Source organism: Parasteatoda tepidariorum, chromosome 6, assembly GCF_043381705.1.
Source record: "Parasteatoda tepidariorum isolate YZ-2023 chromosome 6, CAS_Ptep_4.0, whole genome shotgun sequence".
Classification (NCBI taxonomy): Eukaryota; Metazoa; Arthropoda; class Arachnida; order Araneae; family Theridiidae; genus Parasteatoda; species Parasteatoda tepidariorum.
The window spans coordinates 93271281-93299044 of record NC_092209.1 but is presented as its reverse complement, the minus strand read 5'-3'; the positions used below and the strand labels follow the sequence as shown (position 1 = coordinate 93299044).

Below are 27764 nucleotides of genomic sequence, written 5' to 3'. Positions count from 1 at the left end.
AGAAATCGAAGATGAAACTATGAATTCTCCATAATAATTTTAAATCTGTCTCAAACTTTGAAGCCAAATGTCACAATACTCGTTAAAGAAAGTACTCGTTACTTTAATACCAGCTACTTAAAATTTGGCATGTAGTTTAGATATTTTACCCTATTTTTTTCATGTCAACAACGTTAAATGTTACTTATCAGTTACTTATCTATGTTACTTAACATCCTAATGTTAGAATACTGATTAATGAAAGTACCCGTTACTTTAATACTAGTTACTTAAAATTTGGCATTTAGTTTAGATATTTTACCCTGTTGTCTTCATGTCAACAACGTTAAATGTTACTTATCAATGTTACTTAACATCCTAATGTCACAATACTGGCTAAAGAAAGTACCTGTTACCTAAAATTTGGAATGTAGTTTAGATATTTTACCTTAATTGTTTTCATGAAAACAGGATTAAATGTTACTTATCACTTATAGGGACCATGAAGTTAATTTCGGCGACACCTGAGAGAGGCTACCAATGAAACACATATAGGTCGGTGTGTCAAATGCAATAATATCGTGAATATTAACCCTTTACGATAATTCTTTTAAAACGATATTCTCGTAAGTACTGATAATTTTTAATTGGGCAACAGAAATAACAACCAAAAATAACAACTAAATAGCATTAATTAGTCAGATTTGAAAAATATATTGATATATTCTTAAATATCGATCATTCTACATAATAATAGTCGGACATAGTGTGCATATGGGTTATAAGGACGAATGCTAGCGTTAGTAACAACTTTGAAAAGCCAAAACATGATTTTTATAAGTAGCCATTAAATTTTATTTCATATTTAAAAAAAAAGAAAATTTATGTAATTTTAATATTGGTAATCATTTACTTATTTATTTAAATGACAAATATCAATAAAACTGTTGCAGGAAATAAAATTGCGCAGACATTTTAGTTCAAAATAATTCGAATATTTTTATAATATAGAATCACAATAATTTTAGTTAGAATGAAAATTAAGAACATCAAATGCTTTTTAAATTTCAATTTTTAAAAAACGTCTCATAAAGGATTTGTGAGTTTTGCTTTCAATGGTAAAACTACATGAATTCATGACAATAATGCTTTAAAAAAAAATTCTTAAGATATATTTTTAATTCAAAAATATTCTTTGAGTTTTGTGTTATTCTTTTTCTGAATTAATATTGAGCTCTTCTCTCGATAAAATTTTGGTCATAAAATGCATTGAATGATTATTTTGCAAAACAGTGAGTTGTCTGTTATCGGAAAAATAAATTAGTTTGAAAAGTTGAATATGAATTAGAGTCTTAACTTGTAAGACTTTTGACAGTTCAGACAGTTTGTAATTTTAAAGTCGTCATGACACTCAAGTCTCGAACGTAGACAAATATAACAAAAACAAACTGCGTTTTGAAATTTTCGATTGTGAAATGCATGAACAAATGCTTTGATTAGAATAACTTGACGCGATTTCATAAATAATAAAATTAAATTAAAATTGAAAAAAAAAACTTGCTTTTGTATTATAAGGAGAAAATTATTTTTTCGTTAAACCTAAAAAGAAAAAACGTAGGGGGTGCATTCTTACACAAGATGGGGAGGGGGGGCGTCAGAAGTGATAGTAGTATAGAAGGAAGGTGATGCGCACGCACTTTAGATTTGACAAAAATTTTAACTTTGATAAACGTAGTTTTTAAATTTATTTGATCTTATTTAAAATTTTGTCTCAATTTGTTTTTTGTTTGTAAGTAATCGAAATTTCAATTGGCGTTAATATGACAATAAATGAATGGAGCTGACAGAAAACGCTTTAACCGCTTGCCTGATTATCCCGAGTTAAATCGGGTATGTACATATTGCAACTATTTATTATCCCGAGAAAACTCGGGCGTAGCAGAATTGGTTAGTTTGTTTTGTTTTATCACGTTTTTACTCGGCTGGAAGCAAACAAATCATAATCTGCCGTGTTTGGAAATTTGCCACATTTTGTTTGGGAGTTTTGCGGTTGGATTGTGGGACTGTATACTTTGTGCTATTGCATATACCAGGGGTGGCCAAGCTTCTTGATAGTCGAGCTATTATTCAAAATTTGAAATTTTTCGCGAGCCGCAATTAAATACGTATTTAAAAGATGGGCGAAAAAGGTACGACATTTTTTTTACAGAGATTATATTTATTGAAAACACATAAATAAAAGTACAAAATACGTGCATTGAATTTAAATATCAAATTTAAACACATTTATTTAACTTCTCTTGATAATTCTTTAAAATTTGGTGAATAATGGGTGACAGCATTTCTCAGTAATTCTTTGAGATGCTGGTTAGTTAATACTGATCGGTGTTTGGATTTACTGAATTTTAAAATGGAATAGAATGATTCACATAAGTACATTGTTCCGAATATTGAAATAATTCGACAAGCAGTCTTTTTTTTATTCAGGATACTTCGATTCTGGTACAAATTTCCAAAATTCAATAATCGACGTTGACTTATATCTTAATTGTAGAGCTTGATTGTCTTGCTTCTCTATTAATTCTAATTCTCCAGCTGCTTTTTGGGTCATAATTATATTGGATATGGAAAACACTCACCTTGAATTATGTTAATTTCAAATGGATTCAGAAAAAAATTAAGAGATGATTTGAAATATTTCAAGTCTTGAAATCTATTTTGGAATTTTGTCAATATTTCTTCTAGCTTTTCTATATACTCGTTGAGTTTTTCTTGTTAAATATTGAAACAAATTTTTTTAATTCGAGGAAAATGACAAAATGTTTTATTTTTTATATCCTTTTGAAAAAGTTGTAATTTAGTTTGAAAACTAAATATACACTGTGAGAGGTCAGGTATTATTTTATCTTTCCCCTGCAATTGTAAATTCAGTATTTGCAAATGTTCCATGACATCAGTTAAAAACATTAAGTCTTGTAACCACTTGTCATCATTTATTTCTGAATAGGTTATTTCCTTTTATTTTAGAAATGCTGCTATCGGATCAAGCAAATCTACAAAACAATTTAATACGTTGTAACTAGAGAACCCTCTAACAATGCAAAAGAAATTAATGTCATTTGGAAGTTCTTCGTCCTTTAATTCTTTAAGGAAATTTTTGAATTGTCGATGATTTTTTGCATTGGTGCGAATGTAATTTACAATACGTGTAACACTGTTTTCATAACATCAGGATATTTTAAATATTTTGTAACGAGATGCTCACGGTGAATTATGCAGTGAATCTGTATGAATTGTGGAATTTGAGAATCCCAATAAGACCGATTTTTTTACCCAGCATTGCCGGAGCTCCATCAGTTGCAATGCTTCCAAGTTCTTTGCTTTGATTTTATAAAATTGAAATGAGTGGAGAAAAATGGGGATGGAAGCTTTTAAGAATTGAAGTAGAATCGTCCCAGAGTGGATAGTTCTTGCTTTCAAACATGAAGAAAATTGTAATATTCTATGAAAATTAATTTAAAAAATATTACATGTTTATTTTTAAATTATTAATAGACAACAAAATGTTCGGAAACAATGTAACTAATTGTTCCCAAGTTGCTTATGTATGTAAACTTTAAAACTAGTTCCTAATATACTTGCAATGTGATACAAGCTTTTTAATTAGTTTTTAATAATTGGAATGTGATATAAAGTTTACTAGTAGTTTCTAAAATATAAAATGTTCTAAACTCAGTGGCGCGACAGCCCGAAGCCTGCTGTGCCCATCTCAGTTTTCTTGACCTTGGTCTCTGGGATGCAGAAGCAGATGTTCCGGTCAGCTGAACGCGAAACCCCCATCGTTTAGTTCCTCATTTAGGTACTCATTTATCGATCCACTGAAGGGATGAAAGGCTGAGTCAACCTTGTCCGGCCCGAGGATCGAACCCAGGACCTGTGGTGCCACCGGGGGTTATAAAATGGTCTATTGATTATAAATAATGCATTCCTTCAAAATATATAAAAATTTGATTAATGGAGAGAAAAAAACCTATCAGAAATTGTTCAATTTTAGGGTGATTACGACGATTCTAAAGGATTTTTCTTATGAATTAAAATATTTTCCATTGTAAAGATAATTATTAAAAAGACAAAAATTAATTAGAATTTCTCAATAATCAAAGTAGCAATTAAAGATATTTTTGAAATCAAAGTAATAATTCAAAAGGACATATTTTAGTTTAGAAAGGGGAATGTTATTGAAAAGATTCTGGAAATCAGAAGTCGCAATAGAATTAATTTTATTATGTTTAATAAATTCTAAATTCTATTGATTATCGGAGATAATCCAAGAAAAAACCTTCTTTGATAATATTGTTAATAATTTTCTTTAAATAAATAGAGAAAACGGTGCCAGATTTAGTTAGGTAAGTATTAGACCCACATGTGATTTTTCTAAATTTTATAGGAATTTTATGAAATTTAGGACTGATAATTAAGTAAGTAAATTGTGTATCGCTAATTTTAATTTTTAACTTCTTATATAAACTAAAATTTTTTTGAGGACAATATTATTTAACTTAAATTACTAAGTTTAAAATTTTTACTATTTTTAAACTACGTAGTTAAGAGTTCAACATAGAATTTCTTACAGAAGATAGCATAATTATTGTTTGCTATGTCTACGGGGAAAATTAAAAATTTTTTTTGTCGTGAGCAAAATCGCAATGGATCGAACAGTTTTAGAAAAATTTGTTGAATTTTTACTGTTATTCAATTTTTTCTTACTATTGAAAACAAAGTTTTTAAAGTAATAATAAATAGCCCATTTCCATTCTGTTAACATACCTAAAGGTAAAGAGAATCTATTTGATATCTTTAAACAAAAATTATTGAGATCATTAAGAAAGTATTTTAGAATTTTATTTACTGATATATGGTAAATGGGTCTAAATTTTGTGCTTTTTATCATTAAATTCCTAAGTTCTGAGTTTGCTATAATACTTAAATTACCAGTAATAATATGTTTATGATGTTTATCGACAAAATCAAAATATTTCTCTTCTTCACAATGACATTCATAATCGGATTTATTAATCCTCTCTACATCTTTGCCGTTATGATTATAATTAAATATAGTTCTACCAGGATATTGATTACATTTAAAGCTTTTAATTATGTGAAAACCTTGTAATGGAAATAAATTTTTAAAATTTTCAAAACTATTATGAAATTTGATCTTATGGAAAATAGGGTTTTGAAAGTTAATAACGAAATATAAATTATATATATTTTTTTCTTTTTATTTGGGGAAAGTTTACTCATTTTTAATTTTACAAGATCGAAACAAAGAATTTTGAAATGCAAATTAATAAAAGAAAAGTTCATAATAAGATCTTGAAGCTTATAAACATTGTTATTCTTAAGGGAGAATGCAAAATCTTTAATTAGTTTAATGTTATAATGTTAATTAAAATCTTTTTCCAATTAGCAATAAAATTATAAAATTTTTTCCATATTAGCAATAAAATTTATATTTAATTTGTCACTATTAAGAGAATTTCTATTACTTCCTGATCCCCGTTTACCTCGATTTGAATGCATATCTTTAATATAAAAAAGTGAATAAGTTGAGGAGTTATTAAAGTTAATCTGTGTATGTTGGAAGGTATTGTTTAGCCCACGCGGCAAAATTGTTTTGTATAAAGCGTGTAGTTATTTTCTTTTTGTAGTCTTAAGTCAAAATCTTCTACTATATCTAAATTATTAATTTGTCACTGTTAAAATTACGTTCTGTAAAATGATTCAATTCCAGGTTGTTGATAATTGTAGATTTTAAAAAAAGAATATCATTAAATGAGTATGAAACATTTCAATTTGACTAAAATGTGAAATTTTTACAAACAGAAGCGTAAACAAATGCAAATCGGCCTCATCCGATTAAAAACAATACAGCTGTACTGTATGACCTGATAATTATAATTCTACATAGATTTTTACAGTGCGTCTAATTATATGGCCGTGGACTGTAGACAGTGTAGTAGTAAGTACTAACTAATTAACGTATTTAAAGTTGACCCGTTTAAGTATGTGAATATTCGATCATAAGAACATGAGTTTCTTTTAGAAAAATATGATATTTTTTTGATTGTACACGAACATATTATGAACACTTTAAGACGAATTTTTCACTACCGTTAGAACACTTTTGTAAAAAAAAAAGAAAAAATATATAACACGACAGTAAAAGTTACTGAAAATTTGAAATCGCAGCGCCCTATTAAAATTTATTGGAAAATAATTTTGTCATATCATCTGAGGATGCGAAAATTTTTTATCTTTGGAGCTTTTTAGATAGTTTTTGTTCTTTTTTTTAAGAGTAATTTGAATACACAATAATTAAACAACCTACAGTAGCTATTTAAAACATTGAGCATTGTTGCTAAACAAATAATGAGTATTTTTCTTGGTCATAACAATTGTTTAGACGAGTAGTTAAACAATATGTCCTGAAAAACCTTTTCGATATACTTTGATGCAATAATGGTTATTGTTAAAACTTCTTTAATCTTTTAAAAAGTGTGCGTATAATAAGTATTTGAATTTTTCGGTGATTTAAAGTAATAAAATCGATCATCTCTCATAAGATGGAGATTATCTTGAGAATTATTCGAAGAATTCGTAAAAAACTGTAAGTATTCATCTTTTTCTGAACACATTAATTACCGTTATTCTCTTAAAGTTGAATATTCAAATTTTCAATACTCAGTCTCAAAGTTTGAAGTACTGAAAATGAGCCCACACGTATAACACTCATGAATGAGCTATTAACCAGCCTGCAACTTTATAAAACTTTAGTCTTATTTAGTTCCACGAAAAAAAAGTCCCCAAATGGAAATTTTAAAATCTGCTATTTCAACACCAATTTCCTTAACATTTTTGTGATTTTTCACTTAAAAAATAATATTTTTTATAATATTTCATAAAAAAATACTAAAGTTACAGAAAAATGATTTTTGAAATATTTTTACTTAATTTCAAAATCTAATTTTTTAAACTTTTACTTGCACTGTGTCACATGACAATAAAGTTAGCCCATGTACCACCATTTCAAGTAAAATGACTACACATCGTCATTTTGGATTAGGGCTCTAAAACTCTATTTTAAAGGCAAGTTGGTGATTGCGGAATAATCCGCATTTTAATAATCCCGCAGTATATCCGCGCGGAATAATCTCGCAGTGACGTTAAGACACGGTTCCCAGCAGATCACCGAAGTCAAGCATCACTGGCTGCTGTCAGTGTGCGGGTGGGTGACCACTTGGATCAGTCTGCGTAGGGACCGCAGGTGTGCGGTATGGGTCCTCGTTATGCTGTTCTACCCTAAAGTGCTGAACTTCGCATGCAGGTCGTCGGGCTACCGAAGCGGGGATGCCATCCCTTCTGCAAAGGAGCAAAACTGAAATGGCTTGTCTTCGGATCATCCTCAGGGATGTTTCCCAGACCGTCGCCAATAGCCCATTGTGCAGNTTTAATATCAGATTAATACAACAACTACAAGCTCACCTAGGCCGAATGCAAAAACTATCCCATCAGTCTATTTAATCACGCGTGTGTGTTTTTCATTGACAACTAACCTTTTTTGCATGACTCGAACTAATTATAAGTAAAAGATTTTATTTATTTATTAAAGTAGCTTTTCGATATCATAATAATTGTTTATCACCGATGTTCTTGCTTCTTACGATTCATCGAATAAGGAGCTACCTTTGTGAACTAGACGTAAAATATCATTTATGCATAATATCGTACATTTACAGTATGTACGATTTGCTGACAGCTGGTACAGTGTAGTTTGTAGTCTGTCTATCGAAAAAACTCCCCTCACCGCAACGTCTAAGGACTAAATCTAAAGTCTAAGAAATATCACATTTCTAAGAGAAGAGCTTCTCTCCCCCACGATTTCCTTCCTCTCTCAGACCCGAACTAAAATCTGTCTCAAATCTTGATCCAACACCCATATTTGATATAGTTAAGCCTAGTAACCATAGTTACCACCACTGCTCCAAAAGAATGGCGAGGGGAGTTCTTTCCATTGACACACTTCACCATGGTAAGTGCCATAATCAACAAAGTGTTAATGTATGTTTTTTTTAAGTGGAGTAGAAAAAAGACAACACTTTACTTAACTTAAAAATTTGTTTTATTTATTGGAACGTAATTTTTATTGAAGGTCAAAGAAACAAGACAGTGAGAAAAAATGCTTGCTGGAGAGCGAATATACAAACGGTGGTGACTGTTATGGAGAATTCAGTGTCGGAGAGGATACTTCACTTGAATGGACAGAAAGTGGAGTAAATGTTTGCATAGAGGATTTCCATATTGGAAGAGAAAATGAAACTATTCTTGAACTCACCCAATCTTTTTGCTACAATGATGGCCAAATCAAACCATTCTATTGTGGTGAATTTGATGCTTTGACGGATAAGGATCGAGAAAGGATCCAATGCCATGCCATTGATAAAAATGGATGGCGTGACCTTGACCTGCCAGAGAGTGTAGGAGGCATACATGAAAGAGTCTCAAAGAAAGATTCTAAAGAAGTATCTGAGCACTTTGCTGGATCAAATGACAAACGTGACCTTTTAAAGTGTCAGGAAAATGAAAAGATTAAAAAAGGATTCAGAAAATTTTCTGTGAGCGAACGAAGCTCATCAAGTTTCAAAGAGGGAAGCAAAACATTTGAGTTTTATGTCAGCAAAAAGAGACTCGTTGGAAATGTGTTGAAAATCCAATTACAGCAAAGAAATTCTATCATGAATTGCGATGGCCCAACTGTTGGTTGGGAAATAAGAAAGCGCAAAGGCCACTCTATTGTTCATGGAACGCCCAGTAAAAAGTTTTGCGGCCCCATTTGGTGTCTTAACAGATTCACAGAGTGCTGGGACGATCTGATGTTTGGCATTGATCCAAACTTTAATGGAATGAAGGGAAATAATAGAGTAGGCGTGAATGAAGTTTATCACCAGAAACAAAGGGCAATTGTTTTTAAATATAGGATAGAAACACCTATAAATATATTTGAAATGGAAGAAACTTCTGCTACTTATAGTGAGACCACCACAATTGTTGAGAATTGTAACCCAACTGAATGTTCTTTGGAACAGTGCCTCAAACAATCGATGACATTGATAAAAATACAAGAAAACGCGACTCACGATCCCATACGATATGTGAATGAAAGCACCTCTATTTTTGCAAACATACCCAAGACGAACTTGGGACTTTTCAGTATGTCATTTCGAAAAACTTTAATCGTTGACATGGCTGACACAAGTTTCGTCACGTGGTATTTTGAATTTCTCAAAGATAGTTGTTGCGTGCCGACGTGTCGAAACAGCATGCAAAAACCATGCCACACAAACTTCGAACTTTTCAGTATGTCATTTCGAAAAACTTTGTTCGTTGACATGACTGAGGTAAGTCTTGTAATGTGGTGTTTTGAAATTCTCAAAGATCGTTATAGCATGCAGACATGCCAAGACATGAGTAATGTTAGAAGTGAAGCGTTAAGTGAAATGACTTTGACGTATGCACCAGAAGGAAGTCACGTGATTGCGAAGAAAGAACTCGTCTGTTATCGCAATTCAGTCTTCAGCAACTGTTTCGGAGTTGCTCGCTTAAATCATTTTCTGAATATTTCTAACAGCTTCGAATGCCGTCAGTTATTTGAACTCGTTCACAAAAAAGCTCTATTTCAAAACGCGCAGTTTCAAATTGAGCGAGTATGGAATGGGTATTTTAGTGTGTTTTGCGTGAATTCCAACTGGTACACGACAAACAAGCTCATTCTTAAATTCGGTACTAGTAAATCTTCTATATTTGCTGAAGGAAGTTTCAATCGCGATGTGAGTTTCCATCGTGCCGAAATAACTCAAACCAGGAAGAAAAACATGTTTTTACAAAGTGGAAGAGAAAATGTAAGCAAGATGGCTATGATCGGAGTTAGATTTAGACACAGAAAAAGAGACAATGCTAACTTAAAGCAGAAGCAAAATCATAAAAGTGAACTCTGCTGTGATTTGGATAAGAAGTATTTATCACATAAATCGATTACTTATAATCGTGAAATCAGAAAGAGTGAGAATCGTAAGTTCCTCGACAAGAAACCAGTTTTAAAAATTAAGGAGGAAAAAAAGAATGGTTTTGATATGAATTATGAAGAACATAATGAAAATGTTGGTATCCTAAAGGGAGCATTTGATAAAAATGATAATATCCTAAATGGAGGATCTCATGAAAATGAAAGTATCCCAAATAGAGGATTTCATAATAATGATTGCTCTACAATTGGAAGATTTCATGACGAAATCGATCATTCTTTAAATGTTATATCCGAAGATGCTAGCACTCAGAATAACGTCTACTACCATTCCACCAAAAGAGAATCTGAAAAAAGGGACATAGGTTGTCCCAAAACTTCTTATTTGCCTTCGAATGATGCTCCCAAAGTCAAAAAGTCTAAAAAAGGGTTTTTAAAAAAGATTTTTAAACGGAGTTCTCATGCAATAAAAGAGAGAAATAATATTCAATTGGATGAACAGATGAAAACTCCTAAAAGTTGCGATGAAGTCATTCGTGAGGTTGACAAGCCCAAAAAGATTAAGAACGCGAAAAAGAAAGAAGTTAGTCCTACTGATGGACGAATTGCAACAACTGGCTGTTGCGATGATACATTGAATTGCACATTTGATCCCAAAAAGGCTAAGAAGGTCTGGAAATTTAAAGTTCCTAAATGGCTGAAAGGAAAAAAAAAATACGAAAAAACTTCCATAAGAAGAAGTTTTATTTGAAGATAGTTGAGTCGAAAGAAGTCTTAATTGAACATAGAAAGGAAGGGGAAAAAATTCTGATTCCGAAGAAAGAAAATTTCTGATTCCGAAAAAAAAATATTATTTGGACAGTTCTTATCAGAAAGAATATTTTTTGGACCTTCCAATATTTTACATCTTTAATATCAGGGAAAAATTTTTATAAATTAAATTCAAACATTTCTGTTAGAAGTCGTAGATAGCTTAACAATAGAAATAAAACATTTTCAATCTCCCCTCATTTTGTTATGTGTCATTTTAAAACATCAATTATTAAGTTTCACATATTTTGCTGTTGTTTATATAAAAGTGTTCACATCAAACGCAAAATTATACAGCCTATTTTCATGTGTTGCACAGACGGACATGAATACAAATTAGTTTTAAGAACAGATGTTAGAATTGTCTAACTCGAATCTCAATAACTAATTACAATTTCAATTTTAAGACTGGTTATTTTCCAGGTATAATGTAAGAAATCCCCAAGTTTTTGAAGAAAAAAATAGCAACTGATTTTTGCAGTTAAAACAAAATTTCCTGACAATTTCAGGTCATGCTTTTATCGTTCCTCTGATTCATTGTAATTTACAAATGGAATTAACGAAATTTAATTGTAATTACGAAAAACATAATTAAATCTTCCGTATTTTAACTTGCTTTTATGTAACGTTATATGCGTGTGTTACACAACTCTAAAAATCACATTAAGTCATCAATGATAATTATTAAAAATATATCTTTTTCATGTCAGGCTCTTTTCATGTTTTAAAGCTTTGCGGTCAAAGTCTATCAAAAGCAAAGATGCCAACATGGTCCGCTTTTTGGATATGATTAACAGTTGTGTTGCTCATCCCTACATTTAAATAATTCAGATGTGTCTATTTCCCCATGCCACTTTGTTCGAATTACTTTGTGATGTGCCTTCTAAAGCATTGGAGAAGGGAAACAAAATTATATATTAATTTACATTTAGAAGTATTATTAAGTTAGAATATAAACTTATCAATTTTGTTTAATATACTTTGATATAAGTAGTCTCTTCTTATTTTCAAACCACTGTAGCGGTTGGGGCACTCTTTGTTTAAAGCCTTTCCATGGCGACAAGGTGGTGTCACATCGGATAGGGTCAGTTTTTAATTGTCCTGCCAAAAACCGTGTAAAAAGCAGATAGTGATTCGATTTTTAATTGTCCTTCGGCCAAAAATCATGTAAAATGCAAGCTATATTTTGATTTTTAATTGTCTTAAAGCATCACAGAAAAAGCAACTGTTTCAACATTTTTCTTTGTAAAAACTAGCAGTTAGTTAGAAATGAAGTAAAGCTATCAAAATAAAATATAAGCTACTAACCAAATCATTTAGTTTGTGTAACTTTTTCTAACAAAAAAATGCCAATCTAAAATTTTAGGTTCTTATATGAATATAGCTAATCTTAATATAAAACCACACTTTACAGATTCATTTATAAAATTTTATGTGTCGAAACACGTTCAATTTCTACTAAACATAATATATAAACACTTAAACATCAATTGAAACTTCATTGCAGAATTATCATCTATGTTACATTACAATGCTTAAAATAATTATGTACAAAGGTTAGGAAACGTGCATAGGATGATTAGACTTTACTTGGCATAACTATTATTTATTTTTAATCTGATCCAGACGTTTTTTAACTTAATATTTAGCATAAAATAACGTCAAAAAATTAAAGTTTAATAAAGGTCCTTTTAAATATATAAAGTTTTACTTGGTAAAAACTACATTAATATGTAAAACGTGAAATTTTTTCTTTTTCTTTTGCTAAACGTCATGAAAATACATTCGTTTGTGGATGTATATTCAGGATGTATAATCAGAATAGAATCAGAAGTGTAGATATATAATCAGAAAAAAATTACCAATTCACTACTGAACATTATTACTCTAAGCGTTGCCACACATGATAAAATATATGTAATTAATTTATATCACTTCAAATGAGTAAGGTTGAATTTAATCAGTAACTTAACTGCAACATGTAAAGACGGATACAATCAAGTTCAACCTTGACATAAATAATGTTCCATTAATACCTAACTGTATACCTTACTTTACTTTAAAAAATATTTATTTATTCCGTTTCCAAAGGTTAATTAAATTGTTCACGAAAATGTAAAATTCTACAAGCAAATCTTTTTCATTGAGAATAATTTATTTTCTGTTACTCGACGGAAAAAGAGCTCTTTCATTTTAACCTCATTTACTTGTATTTCAGATGATATTGTTAAACTGAATAAATTGTTATATTTAATAAACTCTTTTCAGAACTAGAAAAAAAAAAGAATAAAATATTTGCAAAGTCAGATCAAAGAAGTTCGTCGAACAAACAAAATATGTTTTCTTCCTACAACATTCCTTTTCTTTTCTTTCAAAAGTTGAACGATATCTTCGCAATTAATGAAAATCGATAATAAAATTTTTTGATTTTATATTAATAGAAGGCATGCAGTAAAGGTCAATACGAACTGAACTATTGTTTCCATGTTTATTTTTGTTTCCACATTTATTTCGTGTTTTTATAGTTAACATTAAATAAATGAGTTTTGATAATAATATTTGATGGAGTGGTTTAATTTTGTTATTCAAAGTTCACTGTAAAAGATGTATATAAATAACCAGGGGTCTGTCCAGACAGTTTGTGAAAGGTCCGTTTTTCGTGAAATTGTGAAAAAATTACTCACATTCTTTCAACCAGGGTCCGCTTTTATGAATTTGTGCAAATAGGGTCCGTTATTGCAAAAAAAAACTTTTTCAAGGAGTTTTTAAATTGTAAAGACATACAAGATTATGCTCAACACTGTAAAATTATAATTAAAAAAATTAAATTTTAAAAAATAAACAACAATTGCTGCTTCTAAATTAGAGATGCAACATACAAATATTTGGTATTTAGCCTATACTGCTGAACGCAGAATATTAATTTCGGACGAATAATGGAAGAATCGTCTGCCGAAGACAAAACTTAATTCGTTTACATCCATCTTTCTTGTTTTCTGCCCTGGAAAGGGTTTATTCGATTAACAAAATAATAATGAAGATAAACAAATTTGTGAAGGGTCCGATTAAAAGAAAAATCATTTTGTGAAGGGTCCGTTTTTAAGTTAAAATATTTTGTGAAGGGTCCGTTTTTATGAAAAGATATTTTGTGAAGGGTCCGTTAACGGACCCAAATTTCTTCTAAACAAACCCCTGATAACAAAGATTTCTTAAAAAAAATTTGACTATAAATCCCATTTTTAAATCAAGCATTATTCATTGCATACATCTTACATTTACTTTATGTTATTACTAATTGGCAAAATGGTTCTTGGTTTGAATTTCATGGCGTCCTCACTTATCAACTACAATAATCAAGAGTAATAGCAAGCAGTGCGCATGCGTTGCTGTGACGACCGCTGCTGTTTGATATTTTTTTTAAAATTCCATTTTTCACATTTAATTTTGTTGTGCATTAAGTGGGTGAGCTTATTTTTGAGAAATGGTATCACAGAGATCCCATAAATACTTCTTGAGTTGTGAATAAAAGAGAATTTCATCATTTGAACGATATTTTTTGTTTTTATTGTTTTAATTAAGAATCAGTAATTCTAACCTAGAGTTCAAACTGGAACATTTTCAATACTCATTCGGGTAAATATCCAAAAAGTCCAAACGGATTGACACGGTCCCAAAAGTTAGAGTTGAATCAAGAAAAAAACGATGCCAAGGTCTATACCAGTGGTTTCCAACTGGCAGTCCGGGGGCCGCATCCGGCCCGCGAAGCTTTTTTTTTGTGGCCCGCGAACTAAAATATATTAGTTGTCATTTTTTGCTAACAATTTTCGTAAATATTCTGTAAGGATTTAAAATACTTTTCTCTTTAATAAAAACCTAAATTCTTCATTTCTGTGAAATTGAACATACCAATGGTGCAAAAAAAATTATTTCTCAGTTTTGCATCCAAGAAAATATTTATTCCAATACAAAAATAATCGTGTATGTTGCTCCTTTTTATATCTTTTTTTTTTGTATTTTGTGAATATAATTTAGCGTGTGTGTATCAGAAATTCGCTTGAAGAAATTTTCCGATTTAGCCTTTTGAAGCCACTCATTTTGGACGAAAATATTTACACACACATTTGTAAATTTTAAATAAATATTCTCTGGTGGTTGCAGCAGACACACCTCAATTTTGTCATTGAACATTTTGTGTGCTACTATGTAAGTTTTAATACCAAGCTTTTTAAAGTTTTATATCTTAACAATTAAATATCTGTTACACATTAATTGTTTAATATATAGGTGCACATTAAAGTTATTGTAGCCCAAATTTTTTAACATGCAATTAAATATTTTTAAAAATCTACTTCATTTTTTCATTTCTAATTCAATACTTTTGTTTTGTACAACTTGGTAAAAATCTGACAGTAATATTTAATGTTCCTTCAAACATAAAAGTGCCCTACGCAAAATTTTGATAAAATTGCTATCCGCCATTTGATTTGTGTTTTTAATGCCTCATGTTCCCCTGCCTCATGTAAGTTGGAAATCCTTGGTCTATACTTACCGAGGCTGAAAAATCCAAAGAACGTAGACGGGAATACCTTAAGCTGTACACACAAATGGAAAAACGAATGAATTCCATTCGCAAACGCAGCCATGAAGCCCGTCCCTCACAAAACTACTAAAGTGGTTGAGAGAATTGAACCCTACCGAAGAGAGAATGGTGACTCTTCGAACCCTTTTCATGCAAATACGAGAACTGGGTGTGATCACCAATTAGGGATAAAAGGATTCATTGTCAACGTATCCAGTAACTTGCACAAGATCGTAGACTGTCTTCCACGCAATATGAGTGATTCATTCACTATTCATGTAAAATTGAAACGAAAGCCTAGCTTTCAAATCATATTTCACGTATGAACTTGTGAATCCGAAGAGGGTGTATGACAATCTCCATCAAACACCATTGTACCCATCCGAAAATGTTAATGTTGATCTCGATTTGCTGTTCGATGTCGATTCAGTCATCAAAAGAGTTTGCGCAGAATGTGCCTGAGCTGCATTTAAATATGTCTTCGAAATTGTGTATCGAGCAGTTCAGAGATCTCTAATATGAAAACACAAAGTTTCTTTTCCAAAAAAAAAAAAAAATTAGACAACAACCATTTTGGTAACCTGTGATCGCCTTACAACGATCTCGATTTTCATTTTGCAGTGGATCGTATTTTATATTATTTTATAGTTCTGAATTTTTCCTGGAGTATTACAGGTAAACAAGAAATAATTTTATTAACGCTGTTTTTCAATGTTTTTCATCATAGTATGAAATGATGTTTCTAGGCGAATAATATTCTATTTTTGTTAAGAACTGAGAGTTTTCAACTGTTACTCATGACTGTAAGATCAAGTTTAGCCTATCTAAAGCATGCGATTTCTACGTTTATTTTGCAAATGGCAAAAAAAAAAAGTCAACCTGGAGAGAAGTCACATCTTTCTGAAAATGAAAAGCGTTGCCTATCTAATTTTTTAATATTTAAAAACTTACTGCAATTCTGAATTAAATGGGCTCATAAAAATTTGTGAAAACTGACAGTGATATTTAAAGTTTTAATCGAGGAGGGAAAATGTCTTCAAATTGGCAAATTTTATAAAATGTTTTATGACTTTTAAAATATTTAAGTTATTTGTCTGTTCCAAAGACCCGATTCAAGGCAAGATTATATCTGTAGTTTAAAATCATCGCATTTCTTAAAGTGTAGGGCACTTAAACTATAGCTTTTACATTTTCCTCGGCGACAGAGCGCCGATATGTTTTATTAGGAAAACAAGACTGTTAAACAATTATTTAATTAAATGTTCAGATTTTTTAAAGGAAAGTTGCCATGATGGATTCTGGAATTGCGTCTCAAGCAGATATGCTCAGATGGAGTGGTAACAAAATGGTAAGTACTATACTTTTTAAAAATTTCAACCCTATTTATTTTTGTTTAAATTTTAAATGTTAAAACAAAATGTCTTACGGAAAAATGTAGCGAATGAATATATATATGAAGTTTCGGCAATGCATTTGTCAGAGTAACATTGATTAAAGTTTTAAGATCACAGCTTAATTAATGCAATTAAAAACCATTTCAAACGTGAAATATTGGTGCAGTAATAACCGGTGTAACCACCAGAATTTTAAATGCTAGCATGTCGTTTGTCAGTTTTTGGATGGAGTTCCATGCATGTTGCACCGGGTAAGTTAATGCGGGGATAGTTATTGCTAGTAGTGGATGAAGTTGAAGTTGTCCAATGATGTCCCATACGTTCTCGATGGGTGAAAGATCTGGTGATCCAGCAGGCCAAGGCAGCGTGTCGACATTCTGTAGAGCATGTTGGGTTACAACAACAACAGTACAAATGTGAAAACATCAGGCAATAAAACTTTTTTATTCTGCTTTAATCCCTAGTGAGCCGTAGGCTTCAATAGTGACCCCTAACTTGATTTTTTTTCTACTTCATATTTTACAAGAATTTCAACAATCAGTATTAATGGCATTATATAATTATATTTTAAATCAATATTAAAACATAATTAATATTAATTGACCAAATATGGACGGTTTGTTAATCAATAGTAAGAAAAATTAAAAAAAAACATATTAAAAAAACTGACTGATTTAGGCATTGTTTAAAATATTGTCTTTGTTGAATTTATTAGTATATGCTAAGCTATGTTTAATATTATTTTAAATAGTAACTCTATTGCTTTAAAAGTGAAATTTCCACATATATTTCAAATAATGTAATGAATAAAATGACACTTCAATAAAGGAAATGAATNGTGTAGGGCACTTAAACTATAGCTTTTTCATTTTCCTCGGCGACAGAGCGCCGATATGTTTTATTAGGAAAACAAGACTGTTAAACAATTATTTAATTAAATGTTCAGATTTTTTAAAGGAAAGTTGCCATGATGGATTCTGGAATTGCGTCTCAAGCAGATATGCTCAGATGGAGTGGTCACAAAATGGTAAGTACTATACTTTTTTAAACATTTTATCCCTATTTATTCTTGTTTAAATTTTAAATGTTAAAACATAATGTCTTACGGAAAAATGTAGCGAATGAATCACAGGTTAATGCAATTAAAAATCACTTTAAATGTGAAATATTGCTACAGTAATAACCGGTGTAACCACCAGAATTTTGAATGCAAGCATGTCGTTAGTCAGTTTTTGGATGGAGTGCCATGCCAGTTGCACCGGGTAAGTTAATGCGGGGATAGTTATTGCTAGTAGTGGATGAAGTTGAAGTTGTCCAATGATGTCCCATACGTTCTCGATGGGTGAAAGATCTGGTGATCCAGCAGGCCAAGGCAGTGTGTCGACATTTTGTAGAGCATGTTGGGTTACAACAACAGTGCAAATGTGAAAACATCAGGCAATAAAACTGTTTTGGTTTTTTTTTATTCTGCTTTTATCACTAGTGAACCGTAGGCTTTAATAGTGACTCCTAACTTGATTTTTTTTTCTACTTCATATTTTACAAGAATTTTAACTATCAATATTAAGGGCAATATATAATTATATTTTAAATCAATATTAAAACATAATTAATATTAATTGACCAAATATGGACGGTTTGTTAATCAATAGTAAGAAAAATTAAAAAAAAACATATTAAAAAAACTGACTGATTTAGGCATTGTTTAAAATATTGTCTTTGTTGAATTTATTAGTATATGCTAAGCTATGTTTAATATTATTTTAAATAGTAACTCTATTGCTTTAAAAGTGAAATTTCCACATATATTTCAAATAATGTAATGAATAAAATGACACTTCAATAAAGGAAATGAATATTTTATTAAGATCACGTAAATTTAATGAAGTTATTTTAGCGGAAATTTTCATCCAAAGATGTCTTTTTCAAGTCAATTCATTTCAAGCTGTTATCCAAATTGATCTGAAAATAAGCATATATTAGAGAATTTGCTGAAAATAATTCATGTACGGAGCGCAAAACAAAAGAACTACTCTGAATAACTTATGACTCAATGTGGGTAGAGGCGACCATGTCAATCTCCATCTATGTTAAGGTACCCCACCATGGAATCCAGTTAATATGTCTCGTATGCTAGTGAATTGGAATTGTATTTTTTTAGTGATAGATACACTACAGTACTCCCCCGCCAGAATTACATCTGCCATAGAATTCGATGACCGGATACCAGTAGTTGATTCTATTGATGCTTTGATAGATGCCGGGAGAGCTGTATTAAGATCACGGGACTTTGTTCACGGTCGTGGTCATTCTCGTGCTGCCATTAGAAATTGAATGTTTACAGGCCAAATGTGTGCATGATCGAGACTGAGTAGCAGCAGGGCTACAATGTGGATAATATCGTGGTCACAAGTAGCGAGGTAACTGTTCAGTGTGGACCATCCATCGAAATAGGCGTGTTCAGTTCGAAATGGGCATTACTGTCGAAATAGGCGTGTTCATATCGAAGTGGGAGTTTCAGTCAAGGTAGGCATGTTCACATCATGTCCGAAGGTCACCCATGTGGGGACAATCGTTATAGACAATGTCAACCTTCATCCATGAAAAGATACCCCAACATAGAATCGAGTTAACATGTTTTATATACTAGTGAATTGGAATTGTATCTTTGTAGTGATAGACACACTACAGAGCACACCGCTTTGTAGTGGTAGATACACTACGCTTCACCGTTCCGTTTTAGGATTCAATGTTTATGGCACGAAGAGTGGACCTCAAATATGTTAATTAAATAGTTTTGACTATATTTTAAATAATTCAAAAATCATACGTAAAAAAGAACTTTTTATGAATAAATATACCTTTTTTTTTAACGATTTTGAATCCTTACCCTCAAAATATAGGGTGTCTAGATAGATAGCCACAATCTGGGATATAGGGTCTCCATATTACCTAATTGAAAACTTCATTTTCCTCAAAAATATTTAAAAAAAAAAAAATTACAGTCAACATGTTTCAAGCACTTTAAAAATAGACGCCCATCTTCAAGACTAAAATGTAAAGAAACAAAAATGATTTGAAATAAAAAAAAAAACGTAAAGTTGCCAACGAAAAATGGAAAAATAAAGGTAGGAAACAAATCTAGAAGAAACACATAAGCCGAGAGAGAAAAAATATGAAAAACAGAACAAGAAAAATCACGATGGCCGAGAGGCAAATCAGGGTAAAATGCATTTCCATGCGTTATGAAGAGTTGGAAAGGATGTGGTATCGTTAACAGGGGAAACATCATTCAGGTGAATAAAACAAGATTTCAGCTCATCAAGATGAGCTGATTGTGATGGAGGTGAAAATAATTTTCGCAGTGACGAAATTGAATGTATGCCTAAGATTACAACATATAAAGTAACCCGCACTCTTTATACTAAATCACTTATTTTAAAATAATTTACAGCATTTTGTCATAACTATTTCTGTATTCAACTATTCAGGTACTAGGTTTACTGTTGCTTATATTTCAAGAACTAAAGTCTAGGAAAATAACTTTTTCTCGAATAACCTTTAAGCTTTGATACTACGGAAAGTGTTTTATGTCTTAATAGTTAATGTGAACGTAGTAGGAAATGAAATAATGGCCAATGTTGTTATTCATTCATTTCGCAAAAAGTATTGTCACTTGTTAAACTGATGCGTTTTTCTCAAAACATTTAACATTTGACCCAACAACACTTCAAAACAAAATGCTTTTGGCAAAAATACAAAAAAAAAATCTCGTATCTCATGGTTTTAAATTAAGAACATACCCCGAAAATTTAAACAAAATCAAAAATGTCAAGTATCCTAACCTAACTGGCCCTTAAAAAACTAGCCTTTAATGTTTATTTATTTATTTATTTGCAGAAACAGAAATTCCTGTCATTTTGTTGAAAGGCTAAACGATATTTCTCGCAAGGGTCGATTTTACTGTGAAATATTCATTACTTATTTTGAGAGATTTATTTAATTAAAATGCAGCTATGGAGGCCATTAACTGTTTAATAGAAAAGATTTCATTATTATACTTTCCCAAATAACTCAGTTTTTAAAGTTAAGCATGGTGCTTAGAGTTCAGTTGGAAATTCCTGCCGTTTTTATAGACTTAGTTCCCATTTACGTAGCTCAAGTTTCGCGAATTCGAGGAAAATGTTTCATATTTATCACCACGATTTATAATTTTGTAGTCTTGTAGCGGTAGTTTTAGGGTAACTGATTGAGTGCCCTCGTTATCATGTGTCATAATTTATTAAACTGCTTTTCAAAGGTTCTGTCATCGCATAAAATAAAGTTTCGTTGAATATTTCTTAAACAACTTAAATTATTATACATTTCAACTTGTTTGCTTTGTAACTGCTAACCATGTTCTTATATCAATTGTCACGGAAAAGATGCAATTAAAACGGCAATCTTATGCGAGAAAATTTTATTTTTCATTTTCTTTATAATAATTTTACCATGTTTTTTTTAGTTTAATCTGTTTGTTTTTTTCGTCAACACTTTCTCAAGTTTTTTTTTTGCGAATGACATGCTATTTCATTTCTGCTAAGATTTTGGAACAGTTATTCATGTTTGATTTGTCAAATTTAGTCTATGGTAAGTCAGCGACTTCGATATCAATTATACAAACGACGCAAATTGTCAGCATGAACCTATAGTTTCTTGAAATTAAAACTATTTGTTATTGAAATTTTTTATTTAGAAATGTACTCCAGCACTATATTAGGGTTAGACTATATTTGAGGGTGCCCCTTGAGTTATGATCGCGATGGATTTCTAAGCTGGGCGATGCTGTTTTATTTATGGGAACGTCCAGATTTGCGTCTAAATAAAGTGAGTCGATCTTTTTTTCTGTTCTCAATCCATAAATTTTTGTTTCGATTCAAAATGAATTTTATTGAGTTTATTAATTTTGCTTACATTGTGTTCATTGCAATTTTATTAAGTTTTGGCCGATGTTTTATTTTATTTTATAACCGTCGTTGAACTGCCGACCCAATCTTTGGTTTACGACCACTAATGTTCAACTTCGTAATATTCTCATTTTGACCTAATCCTGAAGACAAGGAAACTCCTAGATCAGTACACCCAGAGGAATGATTTGTTATGGAAATATGGAGGACTTTGAGACTTAACAAATTTAACGTGCATCAGTCACCATTTACTACACGGGCAGTCTTCGGCCGGCGAGGATTGAACCCACGACCTCTTGGACATGGGTCCAGTGCCCTACCGACCAGGCTATCCCGGCCCCGCTGATGTTTTATCGAAGTTTTCCAATGTTTTATTGAAATTTCATAATGTTTTGGCCGCCATTCCTGTCTGCATACAAAGTAATAAGGTCTTCATTAAAGTCTCTTACATTTGAGGCGAAACCGTAATTTTAAACCATGTATACCTTTGCCGTAATAAAATCATCTAGGCCTTAAAAGAGACCAAAAGGGACTTTTATGGTAAAACTTTATTTTTTTAAAAAAAAAATTCCCCTTTTCGGTAAAGTTTCTTCTACTGAAGGAAAAATTCCAACTTATGTAATTTTTTGTGCCCACAAAATGCAGCATAATTTTTTTATAACCGTCGTTGAACAGCTGACCCAATTTTTAGTTTACGAGTAGTAATGTTTAATTTTGTAGCCATGTGATTTTAAGCCCAATACAAAACACAAAGGAACTCCAGGTTTAAGTATTGAGAGATATTTGCTTTCTTGGAGGATTTTTTGCTGGAAGTAACCCAAATTTACTTTACATGGAGACGAAAACCTCCCATGGCTAGCCTGATGGCGAGGGGATTCCAATCTATAATCCGTCAATTGCTGAGGACATTTTACGTCAGCGCTGTGTTCGGTGCAAGCCGGGTGTGGAATTTGTATAGACCAGCTATCGCTGGGGTTCGAACCCAGGTCACCTCATTAGGAGGGTACAGGGAGTGAAAGACCACCAAAACCACCTACGGTTACCCTGACGGTGATCCCATGATCCGTCTATCACCTAGGATATTTTACGTGAGCACTATAGTCGGTGCGAGCCAGGTGCGAGATTCAAATCGACCAGCCATCTACGGGATTGATGGGTTAGGTTGTAGACGGATCATGGGTTAGAGTCCCCTTGCCGTCAGGCTAACCGTGGAAGGTTCTCGTGGTCTTCCTCTCCGTGTAACGCAAATGCTGGTTGGTTCCATCAAAGAGTCCTCCACGACGGCAAATTTCCCCCACTACTTGATGCAGGAGTTCCCTTGTCTTCTGGATTTTGTTCAAAATGACAAGGCTACGTAGTCGAACATTAGTAGTGGTTAACCCAAAAATTAAGTCGACTGTTCAACGACGATTATGAAATAAAATAAAATATCTCTGGGGGTACTGAATTGGAGATTGATCGTACTCAGATTCAGGTTAAAATTACGATCTGTGGATGAGTGAATGGATGTATGAATGGGTTCAACCTATAAACGTATGGGCGTGGCAAAAGTCGAATTCTTGGTCATAGATGGCGTAACGGGAAAACAAGAACAATCGCACCCCTCTGCCTTACCAGACATACATCAACAACAAAGCATTTTAAAATGCCAATTAGGCAAGATGTTTACACCTACATGAAAATCATTAAAAATTCTCCATTTTTTTCAGTCCAAACAATTTAGAGTTGAAATAATTTAAATTTTTTTTTTAAAATCTGATTTTTTTTTCCTTTTTGCTGAGATGGGGCTGGGCTAAAAATTAACATTTTCAAATATTCGTCATAAACACCCAAAAGTTACCGAAATAAAAAATAACTCACTAAAGTACAACTAACTATTAACAATAATAAAACTAACATATTTGAAACACATTACCATCAGGTCAAGAGAAGAAAAAAATTCCATTCAATTCATCGCTTTAAGCTATTAACTTTTATTGGAATGAAACTTATGGAGGAATAATATCCATTGTAGAAAATTTATCATTTATAACTTTCTCTTCAGTTTTAAAGAAGCATCGATGATAAAACTTCATGAGTCTCAGGAGAAATTCACTTTTATACGATTCATAAAACTTCATCATTTATTTTAATCGAGTCTGTGATAAATGAATCGTTCATTTGTTTAAGTTGAAATGTTTTTCACTTTGCTAAACACATTTTTAAATTATTTCTTTGTGATTAATTTCAATTTATTCTAATGATATAAAAAAAATGTTTTTTCTAAGTGATTTATCTACGCGTAAAATTTTGATAAACGGATCATTTTCTAACCTTTTAAGAGATAAAAGAGCTCTGGGCATGCGAGCTACCAGTTCAAACAAATTTAGTTTAAGTGGATAAATTTTTTTAAGCGTGTAAATATTACTGAAATCATAGCTAGATTTATTTTTTTTTACAGCAGAGTTAAGCTTTTACAGTTTCTATTATTATAACGAGTTATTCGTATAAATTACAATCAATTATAATTTGGCCTTAGTGGAAATAGTTAGCATGATAGTCTCTTTTATTTCCAAACATGTCCAAATGATAGATGTTCAGGAGTGAAATATTAAATACATTATTCAGTAATATCAAAAAATGGGTAGAGATATGAAAATTAAAATCAAAAGATATTTATTATTATTGTAGTGCATCTACCACTACAAAAATATAATTCCAATTCACTAGTATATAAGAGATGTTAACTCGATTCTATGCTGGGGTACTTTTTCATAGATGAAGGTAGACATTATCGATGCCACACCCTCCCCATTGGTGACCCGGACGCGATGTAAACACGTCTATCTTGACAGTAACGCCCACTACGATTTGAACACGCCAACTTCAATGGATGGTCCACATTGAACAGTTGACTTGTTACTTGAACAGTTACTTGCGACTCAAACATTATCCACCTGTTCGTGCTATTGCAACTCAGTTTCAATCACACATAACGTACAGCGTATTCACTGAACTGCTAATGGCAACACGGGAGCGGCCACGACCGTGAACTTAATACAGCTCTCACGATCAGCATTCAAAAAGTACGGTGATCTTAATACAGCTCTCCCGCCTTCTCGCAAAACCGCAATGGAACAACTAGTGTTATCCGTTCATCGAATTCTATCACAAATATAATTCTATTGGGGGAGTACTGTAGTGTATCTACCACTACAAAATTACAATTCCAATTCACTAGTATATAAGACATGTTGACTCGTTTCTATAATCGGGTACCTTTTCATAGATGAAGGTTGGCATTGTCGATAGCTACGAGCCCCCACATATCGATTTTTGGTAGTCCCCGGAAAAGAGCGGCAGAATGATTGGCTACAATATTTTCATCCATACAAAATAAATAACACTTTTGATAAAAGCAATTATTAACTTATATATACTTTTTATAAAATTAAAATTTGTTAATAAAGAAAATTTCCAAATTTCAAGTCAGAAGGAAAAAGTAATGAAACTAAAACTAAGTCAGAAAAGCCTTAATTAATTTTTTATGACGTATATTTTATTCAATAAATAATTATTTATTGTGAAGAAAGCGAGATATTTGATTTTTTGTGAAGAAACAAAACTGTAAATCTCGGATAATTAGACTAATTATAAATAACTTATTTCAACGGAATTCTTTAAAATTTATTTTTTTACAGAAAAATAAACTAATGCAGATATTTTCTATAATTAGCGTTATTTATTTACAAGTATTTTTCTTTTTTTTAAATTGAAACAAACAGCAAAGCTAAAGAAAAAAAAATAGATTAAAAATGGCGTGCAATAAGGACTTAATTTATAGCTAAATAAGCTTATAAATAAAGCTGAAATATTTTTGAAAGAAAATTTTATCAATGAATCATAGGCTAATATTTATTTAGTTGTCAAAGGAACGTAAGATTAAAATCTTTTAGTTTTAAATAAACACTCCGTACCTAAAAAAGTGTAAAAATGTATTTTTTTTTTCAGAGTGTTATTCAAGTGAATAATTTATTATTAAACTTTAAATGATTGCTCAACTATTTTCAATTAAGCAGAATAAATGCAGTATAAGTTTTTTTATGAGATTAAGTGTACCATAATTTATTACTTTGAATTTAAAGTTTATAAGAATTCTTTTCTTTACTAATCATATTTACGAAATTAATTACCACGAGAAATTTACAAGGAAAATTCATTCTGCATTGCCAATGCAATTAGTTTTGTGCAAAATCGATGAAACAGCTACGACACGTTATAAAATTTTAATCTTATTTATAATGACAAAAAATTGTAAAATAAGAATATTATCTGTTATCAAACTTTTTGTTGATTTAAGGCACTTCGAAGGTATTTTTGTTATTTAGAATAATCCTTTTGACAAAGGAGTATGCTGAAAAATACAAGATATTTTTAACCTAGTAAAATTGGGACGTCTTGTTACGACAAGTAGATGTCGAGTATTTGGATAAAACATGTTGTTACTTCCATTAACTCTAATATTACTCTAAACACTTTGAGTAAATTCAATGACTTTTTGCAACTTCTTCTGCAATTGCAATATATGTAATGACATTAAACAGCTCTAATTGTTCTTTTTACTGAAATAATATTTGTTTTGTTTCCAGCCCCTTAATAAAAATTTCCGACAAGAAGCTTTTACTACAGCAAGACTTGACTAGCCAAAAGTATTGGGTGTTTAATTTTAACTATTTTGATACTTATAATTTCTCAGGTTTTTCTTTTACCACTGAAATTAAGAAAGATGGAGATGTGTAAATAGCGAAAAAAAAAAAGAATTTACTTACTTTCCATGCATTTTTAAGCCTTCGATTTTTCTCCGAAAGTAGCCCCAAACTGTGATATAAGCAGCTGACATAAACTTTATTCAAGATAAACTTCTTTTTTCAGGAGTTTTTTCAGTTCCATGCCAGTTTGATCCAAATCCAGAATTTTAACTCCGAAAATTTTATTTCTAAAAAAGAAAAAATTATTTTCTTTTTATAAACAGTTCATATAGACGGGGACAAATTGTGAGATATACATGTCCCAGGATTAATAGGACACACTTTACGGGGAGGACATCACAAGGACTCAAATTTATAGAACAATCAATCGTCGGAAATATCTTTGTTATCTTGCTAGGGGGTGTTTACAAGAGGAAACAGACTGACGTTGCCATTTGAGCTACCCGACTACGAGCACAGGTATAGTTCGTTCACCAGGAGATGACACTTGGCCCCACCTTCTCGGACGACGAGTTTATTTCGGCGAGGGAGTAAGAAGAGAATCATCTCCGCGCTTGAAATTGAGATAACACTTAATGCGCTCCAAACGTAAACGAATTCTTTTTCAGTCACTTACTTCACTTTATTATACCTTTCGTTACTCTAGCTAGTAAAATATATTGCAGCAGAATCACGATGGCTCATGGGATAGCCTTCCAATGAGGCGAACCGGTTTCGAATCCCAGTCGATACAAATTCGAATCCGAATTTTTGAAAAAAAAATTAAAAATGAGTTTTTATGTTACGTTGAAACCTTTTCAATGCTCTAATGTTTTGCAAACTATTTTTAAAGTTTATGCTAAAAAACTTCTAAAAATACTGAACAAAATTTAACACAAATAATTTTTAAATTAATTTTTTGTTTGAATTGTGAAACATTTTTACAAAGTTGTAAAATAGTCGATATGCCTCAGGGGGTAGAGTGTTCGCCTTCCAATTAGGCAAACCGGCTTCGAATCCCAGTTGATACGAATTCCGCATCCGGCTTGCACCGACCACAGTGCTGACGTGAAATATCCTCAGTGATGGACGGATCATGGGTTAAAGTCCCCTTGCTGTCAGGCTAACCATGAGAGGTTCTCGTGGTCTCCATGTAACGCGAATGCGGGTTAGCTCCGTCAAAAAGTCCTCCACGAAGGCAAATTTTCCTAATACTTGATCCAGGAGTTTCCTTGTCTTCTGGATCGG

The 27764-nt window shown here is 31.6% G+C and overlaps 1 protein-coding gene and 1 long non-coding RNA gene across 2 annotated transcripts in view; one reads left to right on the top strand and one right to left on the bottom strand.

The window, feature by feature from the left end:
- The window catches only part of LOC139425946 (uncharacterized), a 97702-nt gene extending 86642 nt beyond the window's left edge, over positions 1–11060 (top strand). The window contains exon 2 of the mRNA XM_071182883.1: positions 8192–11060. Coding sequence (XP_071038984.1) covers positions 8775–10811 — 2037 coding nt within the window. The 5' untranslated portion in view covers positions 8192–8774 and the 3' untranslated portion in view covers positions 10812–11060. The remainder of the gene's footprint in view (positions 1–8191) is intronic.
- Positions 11061–18686: 7626 nt separating this feature from the next.
- LOC122269572 (uncharacterized) overlaps positions 18687–27764 on the bottom strand; it is a 54188-nt gene continuing 45110 nt past the window's right edge. The window contains exons 2-3 of the long non-coding RNA XR_006225269.2: positions 26598–26764; positions 18687–18805 (exon numbers count right to left, since the gene is read on the bottom strand). This is a non-coding gene — a long non-coding RNA (uncharacterized lncRNA). The remainder of the gene's footprint in view (positions 18806–26597; positions 26765–27764) is intronic.